At 41.0% G+C, this 20,127-nt stretch overlaps 1 protein-coding gene across 2 annotated transcripts in view; it reads left to right on the plus strand.

Moving 5' to 3' along the window:
• Positions 1–20,127, plus strand: part of abcc8 (ATP-binding cassette, sub-family C (CFTR/MRP), member 8) — a 96,829-nt gene that overhangs the window by 74,182 nt on the left and 2,520 nt on the right. For both annotated transcript variants that reach the window (XM_084397748.1, XM_084397747.1), the window contains exons 27-38: positions 1,861–2,027; positions 4,797–4,866; positions 4,985–5,142; positions 6,283–6,375; positions 6,499–6,601; positions 12,838–12,951; positions 13,040–13,160; positions 13,516–13,646; positions 18,473–18,551; positions 18,640–18,748; positions 19,091–19,194; positions 19,838–19,971. In XM_084397748.1, coding sequence (XP_084253874.1) covers positions 1,861–2,027; positions 4,797–4,866; positions 4,985–5,142; positions 6,283–6,375; positions 6,499–6,601; positions 12,838–12,951; positions 13,040–13,160; positions 13,516–13,646; positions 18,473–18,551; positions 18,640–18,748; positions 19,091–19,194; positions 19,838–19,971 — 1,383 coding nt within the window. The remainder of the gene's footprint in view (positions 1–1,860; positions 2,028–4,796; positions 4,867–4,984; positions 5,143–6,282; positions 6,376–6,498; positions 6,602–12,837; positions 12,952–13,039; positions 13,161–13,515; positions 13,647–18,472; positions 18,552–18,639; positions 18,749–19,090; positions 19,195–19,837; positions 19,972–20,127) is intronic.

A 20,127-nucleotide genomic window follows, 5' to 3' on the forward strand; every position in this document is an offset into this window, starting at 1 on the left:
GGGTCTCATTTATAAAACTGTGCATAGGATCCTTACTAAAAGTGTAGTGCTCCCGAAAGGCAAAAATGGCGTACGGCAAAAAAATATTCAGACCTATAAATCCTTCCGGACACCAGAACCTATGCAAAATTCCCTTTATAAATCCCAGTCAGCGGAAGATTGTGCACACATACGTCTCCACCCCATCTCTTCCCTGAAATAATATATGGAGATTACAACGCCTAGTTTTACTATGCATATCCTCATCTACATATCATTTGCATATGCATATTCATCCATATTCAAATGAGATACGGATGTGCCTTCACATTACATTACTAAAAATCATTTAGTAGCCTAACTTTGCCTTGTTTTTGAATAAATACATCAAATAGTATAAAATACATTTCAGAGAAGGTTTTCTCAATCCAAATAGTATTTTTTATTGGAAACAGATAGGTCTAATTGTGCATTATTGATCATTATATTCACGAAAATATTATGAGTTCTCCTATTATCATGCGCTAAGCAATCCTCGGTGTGGTTAAAACATTGAAACACAGCATTATACACAGGAAAAGTGTTCAAAAGCATTGCATCCACTACAAAAAATGTTGTAACTTCTCGGTAATGATTTCATGTCATTTAAGTGCTTAACTCCGTTAATGAGAATAGCATATTTATTCTAAATGTGTACTGTATATCAGATGTAAAACATAGATTTTTATTAGATATTTAAACTGTTATTGTGAACATGCACTGCATTTATGATTAGGACTCCTCTTTTGTGCGTACGTAACGGTTATAAATGAGGCCCCAGATCTCCATCTTTCTTATAGACGCACAGGTCCAGCTCAAATGTTTTGTTTAAATATCCTCTCCACACACAGCTGCTCTGTGTAATAAGTGCAATTTATTTTATTTTATCCACTCCACATGCTCCTCTTTAGCAGAGACACTACAAGACATCTTATCAACGTATTTTCCGCATTTTCACAAACCAGTTTTTTTCCGATCAATACTGCTGAGATAATTGCTCAACGCATTTTAAGCAGCCGTCTTTGCCATCACACAGAATGTAAAGTAGACTTTACCCCTGATTTAGACTTCCACTAATTAGTTATGTTTTTGAGTTGGTTCACATTATTGATGTTCTCTGCTGGAGTTCTACGATAATGAATAGCCTTTTAGCCACCTTGATTGCCAGATTGATTTTCTTTCACTTTGTTATTTTTTCAGGGTTTACGATTAGCATTTGTAGGGTTGCAGTACATACATTAGAATTAGTCAGAAAAACCTCAGTCTTCCTATGTGATTGAAATGATTTGCCTGCTAGCCTAGCAGTGTCATGGATTTTTTGCAGAGTCACTTAAATACATTTAAGGCTCGTTCACCCGACAGACGATAACTCTAACGATAACTATAAAGTTTTAATAATCATTATAATTCTATGAAAGCGGGGAAGACCAGACCACAGCTATAACGACATGAGAAACCATATTGTTGGACGTTAGCTGATAAACGATAAAAAAATTGACAGCCAATCAGAATTCACCTGAATTTAAATAGCTTGAGCATTTAAAGTAGCAGATGACAAAACTGCAGCATGTGCAGAACATTATTATCTGTTGCTGTGGCCGTTACTATAGTTATTGTTATAGCTATCGTTCTGCAACAATACTGTGATGGGCTGCAACAATAATATTGGCAAATAAATGCTTAAAATATGCAGCTATTGCACTGTTATGAAAGTATAACCATGACAACATGTGTTAGAGTGAGATCAGCATGATAGAATTGCTTACCAATCCTTCCTGTGCATAGAAATATTAACCAAGTGAGTTGGTGTTTTTTTAAGTGTCGCCATTGTTCTCCCCACAGGTCGTTGGTTTCAGTCACTCGTCATACCTGCTGGTGTTCAGTTTGCTGTGCTGTCTGGGTATCGTGTTGTGTCTGGCCACATCAGTGGCCGTGGAGTGGACAGGCTTGCGGGTGGCCAAAGAACTGCATCACAGTCTACTCAGTAATATTATTCTCGCCCCAATGAGGTATATCTTAAACCTTCATATCAAGTGTTTATGTGGAATATTATGGCATGTTGTGTATAATTTGTTATGAGTCATGGTGTGTGTGGGTATGTATTAAATACAAGGTGGGCGGCCAGTGTTTGCATAGGAGAGAGAGAGTTTATTTATGTGAACATGTCTTCTCTTGCCAAAAGAGATATTTAGCTAAATGTCCTAAGTTGCTCTTTAACATACAGTGGAAGTGGATGGGAACTGCAGCTCGCAAACTCCTATAGAACAAAAAAGTATAATTTCATTTTCATTTCACAGATGACAAAATACACTTTGGGTGAACTAAACTCAGCAAAAAAAGAAACGTCCTTTTTCCAGGATACTGTATTTGAAAGATAATTTTGTATAATCCCAAAAAGCTTTACAGATCTTTATTGGAAAGTGTTTAATGTTTTTCATGCTTTCGCAACGGTTAGTTTTAGGAACTTAGTTATAGGAACTAGACATTAGGGTGGTCCCCCAGAGAAAACATTTCCCTCTAGGGCTGTTTTCCTGGTTGCATTCGCACCACCAGTAGGTACAGTAGTGACCTAAGCCGGTTGACAGTGATGTCATTTAAGCGTGGCATTCCGCAATGTCAACCACTGGAGAATGGAGGACGCAGTGATCGGAGCTGTGTTTCTGTTGTGTGTCGTCGGATTCGTGATAACGGAGATGGAATGTAGACGTATAGGTTATGCTATGGAAAGAGCAAAGAGGAGGGCTAAGCGACGAAATCTCCTATGACAAACTTGTAGTGCTACATAAAAAATGCTGAAAAAAGAACACAACGGCGCAGAAGAAGGCGACAGGTAAATGCCGTTAATATTAGCTTTTAAAAAATGGCGGGTGCTGTTTCATATGGCATGCGTTCAACCAATCAGCATACACTTACGTTACTGGTAGTTCCTATTGTGCTGAGCTAGACCCATAGACTTTAAAAAAAATATGGACATAGTGTCCTAACGTCACCTGAAGGTTTCTGAAGAGCATTTTTGAAGCCCAAAGTGGGCGGAGTCAGCCGTCGCCATCTTGGCTGCGCGTCACTCCCAGATAACTAAAAATGGGCAAAGAGGCGGGATTAGCTGAGGTGACGTGATGGCTAACAGACAGCAGACAAACGGCTAGTAGTGACAGCAGCGGCAATCCATGTGTCTCTTTAAGTGGCCACGCCCTTAATTATGATGAACTTTAAAAGGGTGGTATAATGCCCTTTTCACAAGATGTAAAAAAAAAAAAGAGTCTTTGATGTCCCCAGAGTGCGTATGTGAAGTTTTAGCTCAAAATCACCACAGATATTTATATAGCATGTTAAAATTGTCAATTTTTGAGGGCGAGCAAAAACGTACTGCTTTGTGTCTGTCCCTTTAAATGCAAATGAGCTGCTGCTCCCGGCACAGAGGGCGGAGCTTCAACAGCTTGTGTCCTTTTACCTCACATAGACCTGCACTGAAAATTTCAACAACTTTTAGCCTTTTATGTTCAAACCGGATTCAGACAATGATGGAGAGATTCAAGAAGAGGTGACAACATGTAGAAGCAACAGGACGTTTCTGAATAGTTAGTTGATGAATTTATGTAGCTTATGTGTAGTTATCTTCTAGTCATTGATTAGCATATTCTGTCTTGATAATCTATAAATCGTGTTCAGGGGGCGGGGTTTATGTAAATTTTAGGGTTTGTGATGTCAACCCAGGAGGAAAGTCCTGTTGTCCCAACCAGCCGTTTGTTGTAGTCCTTAAAAAGCAATTTCTTTTAAAGCAAATAATTATCTCCTTTTGCTTTGAACTTTGAGCATTGTAACTTTGCAGATGTTGTTTATGCCCAAACAGCAACATTACACACTAACTAAAGTTAAAAAAGTGAAATCATAATCAACCGCCCCTTTAAGGCTTAATAAAATGTAAACTGATGAGTTATAAAAAAAATTCAGCCTCCTCACAGTTGTCATGAAGGGCAAAATTAGCTACAGACCAAAACCACTTTTTGTACCAGGCTGAAAGTTGGGCATATTAACATGGGATTGACTCTCTTTTGGAACCTGTCTCTAGTGGTCAGTCGATGAATTTCAGTTTAAGTCACTTCCGTGTTGGTTTCAAGAGAGACCAGAAGGTTCCCACTTGGTTAGACACTTCTCTGAAGTAGGAGCTAATTTAGTTCTTACAAAAGGCGTTCCTATAACTAAATTCGTTCCTAGTTCCTGCGGTGTGAAAACGCCAAAAAGTGGGTTCTTCCGCCAATAGTTCTAGGAAGGAACTATGACAACGCTCCTTCTGTGTTGAAAGCCCCTTAAGATGCCTGAGACAGTGCTACAGGGAGACAGCAAGGACAGCTGATCAGTCTTGCAGTGCCAAACCACGTGTAACCATATGTCCCAGATGTGTTCGAGAACTTGCAAGTGCCACGGTGGAAGAGTGGAGTAACATTTCACAGCATAAACTGGCAAATCTGGCTCAGTTCATTAAGATGAGATGCACTGTAGGACTGAAAGCAGCTTCTGGCCACAACAGATACTGACTGCTCTGTTCAGAGACTCGTTGTTCCATTTGTGTTCGTCAAATGCTTTTGAAATCTGTTCCATTTGTCTCAGTTGTTGAATCTTTTTATGAAATATTTACACATAATAAGACATTTGCTGGGGGGAAAAAGCATTTGAAAGCATTTTTTTTGCAGAGTAGCCTTTATTTCTTTGAGTCAAGTGATTTAACCTTTGAAATAGATTGAAATTTTCCTCAAATTGTTCCCTCTTTCTTTTTCCAGGCTCTTTGAAACGACTCCTTTAGGAAGCATATTAAACCGTTTCTCTTCCGATACCAATACGATAGATCAGGTAGGATGTTACGATACCCAAATCATAAAATGTTTGTGTGTTGCAGTATTACTCACTTGGTGACTATCAAACACAGCATTTAGTAATAGATTTTTAATTCTATCTATTTATGTTTCAGCACATTCCCGCTACCCTGGAGTGTTTGAGTCGCTCCACGCTGCTGTGTGTGTCGGCTCTGGGTGTGATCTCATACGTCACGCCGGTTTTCCTCATTGTACTAGCACCACTGGCCATCACCTGCTACTTCATCCAGAAATACTTCAGAGTCGCTTCAAAGTAACCAATCCGATTAATATATCACTTATCTGAAGACATTTACTTCTCCATTGCAACTTTCTGTCCAGATTTGTTTTATGTTGTATATTAAGAAATATGCCTTTATAGCTACAAATTTATTCTCAATACTAAGAGATACTTCACCCAAAAATGAAAATTCTCTAATTATGTACTCACCCTCCCACAACCCACAAGTATGACTTACTTTCTTCAGATGAACACAAAGATTTTGAGGATAATAATCCATCTGTGTGTCTGTATGATGCAAGTCAATGGGCTCCCAAAAGTTGACGGTCAAAACAGCACAAACAACCATCATGGCGGTGCTACCTACAACCCCAGTGGTTTCTGAAACGAAACCACTAAAATATGAATACTCTATACTTTTAGCAGTTAGCTAGAAGTAATGGTTTGTAGTATGTATATATAGCAATAGCAAGTTAGCTTTGAAAGCATAAGATCCCACCCTCACTTCAGAGCGTCTTCAAAACACATGAACACACACAGCCAGAGCTGAGTCTGCATTACCTCATGTCTCAAAAAATTTTACATTACAATAATAATGAACATAAACAACTTAGAGAGCTCTGACACTGTGTCTACAGCAGACAAGACAATTGTTGAGGCTGACAACACTGGATGCGACAAGGGACCGTTGCAAATCAATTTGTTCTTAGCTCAGGTGCTTGAAGCATGGGAATATATACATAGATGCCTCATTATCAGACGTTTCTATGGGCTGCTATACATAATCTATACATATTGGAATGGTCAAAGCAGGGTCCCTCAACACTCGAGAGCAAGTTAGATGCATGTATGAATATCTATATCTGCAATAGACTCCAGCTGATGTTTTTGCGAAGGCGTCAGCTAACATGATTATTTATTTTATTTATTTTACACATAATGTAAAAAAAATCTTTTTTTCCCCCTATTGTTTCACTTCATATAGACTTAAAGAGGTGTGTGTTTTTTTTTCTACATTTTTTTTTTTTTGTATTTATCTGAAAAAACGTGTCCTTTCCCAATGCCATCACCAAAAGACATGTCCTTTGGTGATGGCATGAGAGTAAATGATGAGAGAATTGTATTTTCTATTGAGATGTTTAGTGTAAGTGACCTGTGTGCTTGTATTTCCAGAGATCTCCAGCAGCTTGAAGACAGCACACAGCTTCCTCTGCTCTCACACTTCTCTGAGACAGTAGAGGGGCTCACAACCATCAGAGCCTTCAGGTGGGCAAAATGTTGGGTTTGAGTGCTTTATTCGCTCATCTGTGGACCGTGGCAGTCACTCTGGATGGGAGCATCTGCTAAATGACATATAAATGTATATTCTTCTTGTATTTTCCCTCTTAGGTATGAGCCTAGATTCAGACAAAGACTTCTAGAGTTCACAGATGCCAATAACATGGCCTCTCTCTTCCTCACAGCGGCGAACCGCTGGCTGGAGGTTCGAATGGTGAGTTTATAAGCCACACAAGTCAGTTACTATAGGGGCTTTCGCACTGGAGGAACCTTTTCATAGTTCCTAGAACTATTGGCGGAAGTACCCGTTTTTTGGTGTGTTCGCACCGCAGGAACTAGGAACGATTTTAGATCTAGGAACTCCTTTTGGAGGAACTAATTTAGCTCCTACTTCAGAGTAGTGTCTAAACCAGCACTATAGGAGATACCAGTGACGTTAGTGAACGCTGATTGGCCGAACGCACGCAAAACACCAACACACGCCATTTTTAAAAAAGCTGTGTAAACACACAGATTATATCCTATACATTTACTTCACAAAGTAACTCTACGAACATTGAAAACAGTGATAGATCAGCCTTTTAACCCTTAGGCTTAGAAGAAAATCCAACGCAACTTTGAGGGGACAAACGAAACATGATTATGTATTTCTCCTCAGCTAGCAAAACTGGACATCAACCACACGGCATACGCTAATACATTTTCATATACTGTCTACTTTCTATGTATAACAGTTCTATCTAATAACATATTAGACAGGACTGTTAGACAGATCGTAAACTAATGAACACAGAGAATACGAGCACTGTGTGCTCAGGCTCTGGCTGGCGTTCTCAGCGCCGTCAAAATAAGTCACATCAACAAGCGCTGCTTACGTCACTTCAGAGTTCCTACTGGCGGTGCGAAAGCAACCAGGAAAATGTCCCTAGGGGAACCATTAGTTCTCGGGGAACCAACCCAGAGATGGGGACTCGAGTTTGAGACTCGGACTCGAGTGCGACTTAAGTCGCACACACAGTGACTTCAGACTTGACTTGAGACTCGTCCTCGAAAGACTTCAGACTCGACTCGGACTCGAGCTGCGGGACTCGTGAACAATGTTTATTTTTTTTAAAAACGTCTGATGAGCTCGCTGTTATTCCCCTCCCTCCGTTACCTATAACCTGCCTACGTAACACGTGAAGTACTATCTGCTGCGCGCGTCCAAACCGTCCAAACATGAGAGGACAACAAACATGTACCGCACCGGCCGCTGGCTGCTGTGCCGTTCATCGTAAGCTTTGGGTTTAAAAATTTCTGCAGGGCTGCCAACTGTCAAGCATTCACCGTGAGACTCACGCGATTGACAGTTTTCACACGCTCTCACTCACACCACACATACATTTTCTCACGCAGAGAAAACTCGCGAAGAGGACACGGTCACGGAGACCGACAGACTAGACAGAGTAGGTTACTTAGGTTGTTACTTACTTCACTCAGCTCTCAAATTCTGTAAATTCTATTACGAAATTCAAACAATAAAAACCGTTTTGGCGCTTGTAAATGTGACGTGACGGATCCCTAACGGCACGTGAACAGACCCTTTCTACTAGCTAATAGTAAATAAACACCAACACTGTTGAAAGATACAGTACAACTTACCGAAATGTATATTCCATCCTCATACATAATATCGATCAATCAGTGTTTTTTCATCCGCGGAAAGGGATCAATAAAACAGCAGGAGAACAATGTCACATAACATTTACCTCAGAAAAGCCCTTTAATGATCATAATATTAGATTAGATTAGATTAGATTCAACTTTATTGTCATTACACAAGTACAGGTACAAGGCAACGAAATGCAGTTTAGGTCTAACCAGAAGTGCAATAGCAGCAAGTGCAGGATATACAGTGGTTCATAAGTGCAGAACATGGATATGTACTGAATAAATATAGAGTTGAATACTATTATAAACAAAAATTTACAGATAGATTGTCCTATGAATATAATATACAGATAACTATTACTGTGAACAGAATTTACAGCTAGATATGTACTGAATATAATATATACAGATGGCTATTACTATAAACAGAATGTTTACAGATAGATATGTACTGAATATAATATACAGATGGCTGTTACTATAAACAGAATTTTACAGATAGATATGTACTATGAATATATATACAGATGGCTGTTACTATAAACAGAATGTGAGCATAATATACAGATGGATATTACTATAAACAGAATTTTACAAATAGATATATGTATAAGTTAGGCTAATGAGCAGTATAACAATGGATTTAAAGTAGTGCAAATAAAGTTTGGACAGAAGCTATCCGAGTGAGTGCAGTGGAAAGTAATTGCATATTACAGTTAAGGTACGATATTGCAATGTATATATAACAGTCGGTACTGTAAATAACAGTCGGCAGTGCAAATGAGCATATTCCAGTCAAGGTAGTAGTGCAAGATGCATATGTAAACAGTTGTTACTGTAATACAGTCAGCAGTGCAAATGAACATTATAGTATTGCAAATAACAAAATGGAGGCAGGTGTGAGGAGGGAGAGGAGAGTCAATCAGTATATAAGGGGAGTGGGATCAATGAGGGTTAGAGTTTAATAAAGAGACAGCTCTGGGGAAAAAACTGTTCTTTAGTCTGCTGGTCCTGGTCCGGAGGCACCTGAAACGCCTGCCGGAGGGCAGGAGAGAAAACAGTCTGTGGGCTGGGTGAGAGGAGTCCTTAAGGATGCTGCGAGCTCGATGCAGACAGCGTTTCCTCTGGATGTGCTCGATGGCAGGTAGTGGAGTCCCAGTGATGCGCTGGGCGGTTTTCACCACCCGCTGCAGTGCCTTGCGCTCTGCAACAGAACAGCTCCCATACCACACTGTAGCACAGTTGGTCAGGATGCTTTCTATTGCACAGCGATAGAAGTTCACCAGGATAGTGGAGGAAAGCTGATTCTTCCTCAGTGTCCTCAGGAAGAAAAGGCGCTGGTGAGCCTTCTTGACCAGGCTGGAGGTGTTGGTTGTCCAGGTCATGTCCGCCGAGATGTGGGTCCCCAGGAACTTGAAACTGGAGACACGCTCAACAGCCATTCCATTGATGTGGATGGTGTCGTGTGTGCCTCTTGACACTTTCCTGAAGTCCACGATGAGCTCCTTCGTTTTGGTGGTGTTGAGGAGCTGGTTATTTTCGGTGCACCATGTGGCCAGGTGCTTGATCTCCTCCCTATAGGCAGTCTCATCGTTGTTGCTGATGAGACCAATCACCGTAGTGTCGTCCGCAAACTTGACGATGGAATTAGATCCGTACACAGGCTTGCAGTCGGAGGTGAAGAGGGAGTAGAGGAACGGGCTTAGCACACAGCCCTGTGGTACACCAGTGTTGAGTGTGATGGATGTGGAGCAGTTGGAGCCTGATCGAACATTCTGGGGTCTGTTGGTCAAGAAGTCCAAAATCCAGTTGCACATGGAGGTGTTGAAGCCCAGGTCTCCAAGTTTGGCTATTAACTTAGTTGGGATGACAGTGTTGAATGCTGAGCTGAAGTCAACAAACAGCATGCGTGCATAAGTGTTCTTATTGTCCAGATGTGTGAGCACAGAGTGCAGTGCCATGGAGACTGCATCCTCTGTGCTCCTATTGCTACGGTAGGCAAACTGGTGTGAGTCCAATGTGGATGGTAGAGAGTCTTTTAGGTGTGCCAGGACCAGCCGCTCAAAGCACTTCATTACGATGGGTGTGAGTGCTACAGGGCGGTAGTCATTAAGGCACTTCGGGCTGGAGTGTTTTGGCACTGGCACAATGGAAGTGCATTTAAAGCATGTTGGTACAGTTGCTTGGGCAAGAGACAGGTTGAAAATGTCTGTAAAAACCCCAGCGAGCTGCTCCGCACATGCCCTGAGTACGCGTCCAGGGATGTTGTCTGGTCCAGCAGCCTTGTGCGCGCTGATCCGGCTCAGTGCATTGCAGACATCTGTGGAGGAGAGTGTGATCGGTGGGTGGTCAGCTGAGGATTTGAGCTTGGTGGCAGTTTCTCTGTTGTCTCTTTCAAAGCGAGCATAAAAGTCATTTAGCTCGTTCAGGAAGTTGACATCAGTGGCTGCGGGGGTGGAGTGAGAGGGTTTGTAGTCACTGATGGCCTGAATGCCCTGCCACATGCGCCGAGGGTCAGCGTTGGAAAAGTGTCCCTCTATCTTAAGCTTGTAGCAGTGCTTGGCCTCTTTGATGCCCCTTTTCAGATTTGCTCTGGATGTGCTATAGGCTTGTGCATCTCCTGATCTGAAGGCAGTATTGCGTGTCTTCAATAGGAGTCGCACTTCCCTGTTCATCCATGGCTTCTGATTTGGGTATGTGGTGATCTGCTTCTGGGTTGTAACACTGTCAATGGTGGTATTAATATAATCCAGTACAGAGGAGGTGTAGCAGTCAATGTCCGTGTGAGAGCCACTGGTGGCTTGAGAAGCAAACATACTCCAGTCTGTGTGTAGAAACCTTTCCTGGAGTGAGAAATCTGCCCCCGCAGGCCACACCTTGATGGTCTTCACTGATGGCTTCACGCGATTGATCAGAGGTGCATATTTGGGGGTGAGGAACAAAGAAAGGTGATCTGACTGTCCCAAGTGGGGGAGGGGTGTCGCGACGTAAGCTTCAGCCATGTTTGTGTAAACATGGTCTAAGGTTTTGTTTCCTCTGGTGTGACAGGAAACATGCTGGTGAAATTTCGGTAGCACTGACTTTAAGTTTGAATGATTAAAATCACCCGCAACAATAAACGCAGCTTCCGGGTGAACGGTCTGTTGTTTACTGATGGCTGCGTGAAGTTCTTTCATAGCAAACTTGGCATCAGCATCCGGGGGAATATAGGCTGCAGTTATAATAGTGGAAGTGAACTCCCGCGGTAGATAAAACGGTCTACATTTAACCATGAGAAACTCAAGGTTAGCTGAACAATGTCTCCCAACAATAGCAGAGTTTGTGCACCAAGCTTTGTTAATGTAAATGCACAATCCACCACCTCTGGTCTTACCGGAGCCATCTAATGTTCTATCCGCCCGGAATGTATGGCGTCCCGCTAGCTCAATAGCGTTGTCCGGTATTCCGCTGTTTAACCATGTTTCCGTGAAAATTAGAACATTACAGTTCAAAAGTCTCTTGCTGTATGTGATGTTGAGTCGAATCTCCTCCATTTTGTTCAACAGCGACCGTACATTGGCAAGGAAAATGCTGGGTAAAGAGAGCCGGTGTGGTGTTAGCTTTAGCTTAGCTCTTAGTCCTCCGCGCTTCCCCCGCCTTTGTTTACGATCTCGCCGGCGCCTGCGAGCACTTCCGCCCGGCCGGGCAGAGTGCATAGCCTCGGGTGATCTGGCGATCTCAGGAAGGAGTCGAAGGTTGTCCATAAAACTGTCGGAAATTCGCAAACCAATATCCAAAAGCTCACCTTGGGTGTACGATGTTAAGGCACAACTGTTCTGGACGAACAGACCCGAAATGAGCAAGAAAAATACTGCTAAATTACAGAATCTGGAGAGACCGCGAGCCTCGCGATGTACTCGCGCCGCCATCTTGGATCATAATATGGGCTATAGCATGTTAGTTGGCTAGAAAAAAAAGAGCTTTGAGAGTATTTTGCTAAATGTGTACTATATTACGTAGGCTATTTATTATATTTTTACTTAACATTTTATTTTACTTTTACTAAAGTTGTTATAATAAAAAAAACGCATTATATTTAATTTGAGTTATTTTTAATACTACCAGCTGTTTACATCATTAGGTGAGTTTTATTTTTCTTGACAAAAATTAACACCTATATTGTGTACCTAATATTTATCCAAATATTAAATCAAATCACAAGAATTTAATTTAATTGAAATCGTGAAATTTGTGTCAAGCAATAATAACAAAACGTAGCTTACCAGAAATTGTACCATGTTAACATTGTAACATGTTGCCACTAAACCTAATAAAATTCAGTTTATGTCATGTTGCAATAGCCTGTTTACACTGATTATATACCAAAATCAAAGTTGATATATGATAATAAATAAAGGAGACAAACATATTACATGCTTTGAATTCCTTATATATCTATGCAGTGTTCTAAGCAGCCTGGATGGGTCGCTGTACTTGATTCAACACTTATTATAACCACAAGAGACTTGAGACTTGACTTGGACTCTAGCTCAGAGACTTGAGACTTGACTTGGACTCTAGCTCAGAGACTTGAGACTTGACTTGGACTCTAGCTCAGAGACTTGTGAGCATCTCTGAACCAACCTGGTGGCTTGTTCCTAGAACTACCCTGTGCGAAAGCCCCTTATATGTGACATCTGTAGAGTTGGTTCTGTTTGTTTCAGTTAAACAATTTTTTATTTGATTAAATACTAGCAAAAATAGATTTTACCTCCTGAACGACTCAACAGTAATGGTTATACTATTGTATCTCTTGTGCAGGAGTACATTGGGGCTTTTATTGTCCTAACAGCAGCTGTGGCCTCCATCACAAACTCCCAATACAATCATCTGTCTACTGGGCTGGTGGGGCTGGGACTCACATACGCCCTCATGGCAAGACCACACACACATACATCTAACTTTCTACATGCTGATCTTCAGCAATATTGGACAACTTCTGTTACTGTATTTTATCTCTCAGGTGTCCAACTACCTGAACTGGATGGTGCGTAATCTGGCAGACATGGAGGTGCAGCTGGGAGCTGTGAAGAGAATAAAAGCTCTGCTGAGGACAGAACCTGAAAACTACGAGGGTCTGCTGTGTGAGTATCAGTAAACGCATGAAGGGTTTTCTGTTAGGTCGGTGTCATGTTAGCGGCCCCTAAGTAAATAATTAATGATCTTTGCAACAGAAGTGAATCAATCAAAACTAACTTTAGCTGGATAATAACTTTATTCTAGAGCTGCTGTAAAGCCAAAACAATCTCTGTTACTTTAATTTCCTATTATCTCTGTAAAGCTGCTTTGAAACAATCTATATTGTTAAAAGCGCTATATAAATGAAGGTGACTTGACTTGATTTAAACTGGATATAGTAGATCTGTCTACTTCTTTTCCAGTGTTCTCACATTCTGTCAATCTTTCTCAGCATATCATACGCCTCTTATCTCTTATCAGCCGCGTCTCAGCTTCCAGAAGGTTGGCCTCAGCGGGGTGAGATTCAGATCCAGAATCTGAGCGTGAGGTACGACAGCACCCTGAAGCCTGTCCTCAAACAGGTCAATGCTCACATCAGCCCAGGACAAAAGGTACAATTATACATATATTTAAGAAAGTAAATTTTCTTAAAGTTAAATAATGATATTCAACTTATTTAAATATAAAGAGGGTATGCACAGTAGGCGGAGTCACTGCGGTTACACCCACTGAGTGGCAAAATGACTGAGTGGCAGTGATGGTGTTAAGCGTGAATGCAGCAAAAGAGCTGTGCGATTGACTATACAAATAGATTCAACAAGAAATGAGCTATCTTCTTACAGGTTGCTGAAAGCTACAGAATCCCTAGAACCCCAGATCACTGCCATTCGCAGAAACAACTGGAATCCAGGCAGCGGTTTTTTTATGTTAAATGTTGAATTGTTAGGTAAAATCATACCCTAGGCCAAATATTGACAACTCATCAATTAAATATTTACCATCTTATATTTTGTATAACTGTAAAGTATTTGTCAGTGTTCATTGAAAAAATGATCCTTGTGTTCTACAAAGGGGTATGGTTGGATGGTGTACTTGATTTTACTAGGGCTGTAATCAACCAAAGAAAATCTTGGTCGACTGAAGTCCTAAAATTTTCGACAAAAAATTACGTTAGGAATTTTTTTTAAATTAATTAGCTGCGCACTGTGCGCAGTACTTGGTAGCCTTGTTGTCCGCCTAAATGAATTATAAATAAACAGAAAAAACTAGTAGGCTATTTGCAGTATATTAAATCGTTTTTGACCGAATTATTTTGCACTGAAATGAGTCTGACACACGAGTCTGTCGGCTCTGACAGCGTTGCATCACGTGCACCTGCGCCTATGATTTCTGAAAATAGTACTTATGTTGTCAACTAGTGATATCATCACAAGAACTTTTGAGTAATATGCAACATCATTTAGACAATTGTTTTTGTCATATGTATTATAATAACTGACAGACACTATCATTTCAGCCGCTCTGTGCAGCCGCTCTGTGGTGCTCAGCTTCGGGGCTGAGACACGAATAGACTATTAACTTAAAAATGCTGCCACACCGCCGATGTCTTTGTTGACATGGTAGAAGAGGACTGACTGACTATGAATTAAACGCTCTCACAATTAAATAAATAATATTCAGCAAACCTTCTAGTAGCCTACTTTCTTCAATCTGTCGCTCTTCTCCAGTGGGTTGGGCTAATCCAAAAGAAGTGAAAACAAGGGGGGTGTTCTGAAGACAGACTGTTACCTGTGAAACAGGGGTGCTCTGAAAACACCCCCATTAGCAATTAGTGCTTTCCACCTGATGAAATGAACGCGGCAAAACTGATGAAATGAACGCGGCAAAAAATCGACCAATCAGAATTTTGGTCGAGCCAGAACGTATCGACCAAATAATCGAGTAATCGACCCTAGATTTTACATGTTCCTGGATCAATATCTTTGTTAATCCTGGAACAACATTCCAAACAACCAATCAGATTTGAGGGACAAGTTTACAGTTTATGTCAAGTTTAGGCTTAGAACAAGAGTTAGGGGCTTCTACACCATTCTTATTCATCTATCATAGGGTCAAGTTATGGGTAGGGTTATGTTTAGGGGTAGAGTTAGGACTATGTTTTCTAACAGGAATGTTGTTCCAGGATCACCAAAAGATGTTGATCCAGAAACATGTCTTACTTGGCAACATAACGGCGACCATGGTTGGATAATGTAGGACAAACCCAGTTTACCTTACAAAGCAAGTTTAGAAGCACAAAGGAGTTCTTAAATATTTTCAGTTTACTGCACGGAACTCCGTATAAGGGGCTTTCGCACCGGGTTGTTCTAGGAACTTAGTTCTAGGTTCCAACCAGGTTGGTTCCCCGAGAACTAATGGTTCCCATAGGAACATTTTCCTGGTTGCATTTGCACCGCCAGTAGGAACTCTGAAGTGACGTAAGCAGCGCTGTTGTTGTGACTTTTATTTTGACGGCGCTGAGAATCCCAGAGCCAGAACCTGATCACATTGCTCGCCTTCTCCGTGTTCATTGGTTTATGATCTGTCTAACAGTCCTGTCTAATATGTTATTAGATAGAACTGTTACATAGAAAGTAGACAGTATATGAAAAGGTATTAGTGTATGCCGTGTGGTTGATGTCCAGTGTCGCTAGCTGAGCAGAAATACATAATCATGTTTTGCTTGGTCCCCTCAAAGTTGCGTTGGATTTTCTCCTTAAGGCCTATTTATACTTCTGCGTCGAACTCACGCCGTAGCTACGTCGTAGGCTATGTGTAGCGCGCGTACCCTTCGGCGTACCCTGACGTGCACCTCTCCAAAACCTTCATGTAACAACGCGTCAACTCTACGCGGACGCAAGCGCTGTGATTGGTCTGCTAGGACCGCTCCCTCGGGTTTCACATGCTCGCTCTTCAAGTGTAATTGTGCGTCAACGCGGACAACGACGCAGAAGTATAAATGAAAATCAACGTGTTGCCTACAGAGTAGAGGCTCCGGCGTAGGTCCGACGCAGAAGTATAAATAGGCCTTTAGTGATAGATGGGCCTCTTAACCTTTACGCTGTTTTCCATGTTCGTAGAGTTAGTGTCTGGAGTAAATATATAGGCTGTAATCTGTGTGTTTACACAGCTTTTTTTTAAATGGCGGGTGTTGGTGTTTTGCGTGCGTTCGGCCAATCAGCGTTCACTAACGTCACTAGTAGTTCTTATAGTGCTGGTATAGACCCAACTCTGAAGTAGGAGCTAAATTAGTTCCTCCAAAAGGAGTTCCTAGAACTAAAATCGTTCCTAGTTCCTGCGGTGCGAATACGCCAAAATCCAGGTACTTCCGCCAATAGTTCTAGGAACTATGAAAGGTTCCTCTGGTGCGAAAGCCTCTATGGTCTGCCTGATGGCGACAGCTGAGTTTCTACAAAATATATTGGAACAACCAGAATTTCCATTTACGTCCTTATCAAGTTAAGTCAAGTCACCTTCATTTATATAGCGCTTTTAACAATATAGATTGTTTCAAAGCAGCTTTACAGTGATAATTGGAAATTAAAGTAACAGATTGTTTTGGCTTTACAGCAGCTCTAGAATAAAGTTATTGTCCAGCTAAAGTTAGTTTTGATTGATTCACTTCGGTTGCAAAGATTATTAGTTATTTACCCTTAATGCATTCTGGCCTGCTCATTTGCACAATAACAGTGCCTGGTGGCTCGAGAACGCAAAACTTGAAATAGGTTTGAAGGTGCAAGCATTGACTTTCACGCATCAGTTTCAAGCATCATCACTTTAATTTCACCAACAAATCTTGTCTTGAAGTACGACCAAGCGTCAAGTCAGATGTATTTGTATAGCGCTTTAGATTACACATCATTACCAAGCAGCTTTACAGAAAGTCACAATTTTATGTTTAATGCCTTAGTGCTTTAACAAGTTTTAGGGCTGGGCGATATGACAGATATAGATTTACCTATATTGTATTTATAGTGTTGTCTAGCAGGTAAAGCATTCACAGGCTTTGCTTGTCAAGTCAAGTCATCTTCAGTTATATAGCGCTTTTAACAATGTAGATTGTTTCAAAGCAGCTTTACAGAGATAAACATATAATTTAAGGTAGCAGAGATTGTTTTGGCTTTATAGCGGTTCTTTAATAAAGATATCTTCCAGCTAAAGTTAGTTTTGATTGATTCGCTTCCGTCGCAACGATCATTTGTTATTAAATTAGGGGCTGCTAAGACGACACCATTCTCTCTACACAGACTTTAAACGCGAACCTGTGATAAACGCTGATGGCGTTCACATGCGCATAAAGAATTGGTTCTATAGTTATGTGCGTTTGAATATATGTGCGCAGGTTTGGAATTCCCTACAAACCAAGCCTGAACAAAGTACTGGTCTTTCCTTATAAATTTTGATACAGAATTTTATTTTACTTTGTCACTTCGGGGTAGATACGCAAAACAAATTTTCCCGACAACGCTTTATCTGTAGAGTGGTAAAGGGATCCTCCATAGGGAGAGACTAGTTGGCACTTCAGCACTGCGTTGTCAATGGGTCCAGGCGAGGGTCGTTCGTCAGATCTGGATACGGCCTGGATCCGGCAGGCTGCGGGAAAACCTCGGGATAAACAAAGACACTAAAATTAGCGTAGATGCCACGAGTACATCAGGATTTATGGGAAGTGTTCCTGGTTCCGGCTGACCTGATTTATGCAGCCTAACATTGAATTATAGAAGTCTATAATGTGTTATGTGTATGCTAGGTCAAAGAGATGTGTCTTTAGTCTAGCTTTGAACTGACAGAGTTTGTCTGCTTCCCGCACAATGGTAGGAAGACTGTTCCAAAGTTTTGGTGCTAAACAGGAGAAGGATCTACCGCCAGCAGTCGATTTTGATATTCTAGGTATTAGTAACTGGCCGGAATTTTGAGATCGCAATAGACGTGAAGGATTATAATGCGTTAAGAGCTCGCTCAAGTACTGCGGAGCTAAACCATTTAGTGCTTTGTAAGTAATCAGCAATATTTAAAAATGTATGTGATGTTTAATAGGCAGCCAATGCAGTGTTGACAGAACCGGGCTTGTATTTCCCGGGGGTCAAAATCAGGTACATAAAAATGACAGAAAAGCTGATTCCTGGCCTCATGTCAATGTCCATGGACCACCTCTTTGGTGAGGTGTGAGGATCACTGTCGAGTCCAACTCCCTCAAGTCGAGTCGAGTCGAACTACAGTTTCCCCTATTAAAGCCAGTTATGTTGCAAGATGTTTTGCCACTCAGTCTGACTGAGGGGCCGTGTCCTGGAGGGAAAGTGACGTCAATGCATACCCTCTATATACACACACACAGGCAATTATTTTGATTATATATTGTTAAAGGTTACCCATAAACCCCTGTGTTGATCTGTTACAGCTTGGAATCTGTGGTAGAACAGGAAGTGGCAAGTCCTCTTTCTCACTGGCCTTTTTCCGGATGGTGGACACGTTTGAGGGTGACTCACTTTTTATCAAGGCCAAGCTTTCATAAAACTTACTGAGTATAATATGTGGCATGGATATTAAGTCTCTATACTCCAACAGGGCGAATAATCATTGATGACATCGATATAGCAAAGATGCCTCTACAGACGCTGAGGTCGCGCTTCTCTATTATTCTACAAGATCCCTTCTTATTCAGCGGAACCATCCGGTGCGTCTCTTGAAACCGAATACTGCATGAGTGAATAAAATTGTCCCAATATCCTAGACATTTTATTCATTTACAATAAAAAAACGAATATACTTTTGTTCAATATTATCAGTTTGAATTTGACACTTGAGTTGGGAGAACTCCCCCAGATTTACATTATGAATGGATGACATACAAGCATGAATGAGCATTCATATTAATCATTTCTGTTTTCTCTCTGAATCTACTATAGCTTTTCTCCCGTTTCAGTGTTTTTAAAAGTATGGCTGTAGAGATGAAGGATTTCTGGGGCAAACTGAATTGATAGAGAAGTTCTATATGATCTCATTTTCTTGTGTTCAGTTTTAATCTAGATCCAGAGATGAAGGCCACAGACAGCATGTTGTGGGAGGCGTTAGAAATAGCACAACTCAAACCAGTAGTTAAAACCCTGCCTGGAGGACTAGGTAAGACACCTAAGACATGATAAAGCATGATTAGAGACTGATAGAAATCACGTTAAAGGGATAGTTCGGCCTAAGATTAAAAATCTGTCATAATCGAATCACTCTCATATCATTCCAAACCTACAGTATAATTTTTTTCCTTCTGTGGAACATAGAAGATGATATTTGAAATATATGAAAAATGTCACTATATAAGGAAAGTCTATATGGGGATCAGTATTCGTACAGGTTTGGAATGATAATGGAGAGTAAATGATGACAACTTTAACCCTGTCATATTTTTTTAATGGAACAGTTTATTGAAGGTTTAGAAAGTCTAGACAAACACATATTATAGCCACTTTAAATGCTCAAACTCTTTAAAGTCTTTTAGATTCTGATTGGCTCTCAATGTTTTTATTGTTCATTAACTGGACAGAAAATGGTCCTGGAAGTGATTCTAACAATAATTTTCCTCTGTGTTGTTATCTTTATGGTTGCGGTGTTCCCTATTCTTCCCTATTCTCATAGAATTAGAACGATTATTAAAACTTTATATTTATATAGTTATAGCTACCATCCCAGGCCTCTTTTAAGGTTAAGATTTAATTTAAAATCTTAAAGTCTAAATATATGATTGATGATACTCTTTCCTTGCTTTCAGATGCTATAATAACCGAAGGTGGGGAGAACTTCAGCCAGGGGCAACGTCAGCTGTTCTGTCTGGCGCGCGCATTTGTGCGGAAGAGCAGTATTCTGATTATGGACGAGGCCACTGCTTCCATAGACATGGCTACGGTGTGTGTGTGTGCGCTTAGAAGTACAATAGAGAGTAAGAGAGTCTAAGAGGTAGAAGGAAACCCCCCAGGGGTCACGACCTCGATTCACTTCACACTATTCTCAAACACACTTCTCCTCCGACTGCTCCTCTGCCTTCATCTCTCCGGAGTAAAT

This window comes from Rutilus rutilus, assembly GCF_951802725.1.
Source record: "Rutilus rutilus genome assembly, chromosome: 23".
Taxonomy (NCBI): Eukaryota; Metazoa; Chordata; class Actinopteri; order Cypriniformes; family Leuciscidae; genus Rutilus; species Rutilus rutilus.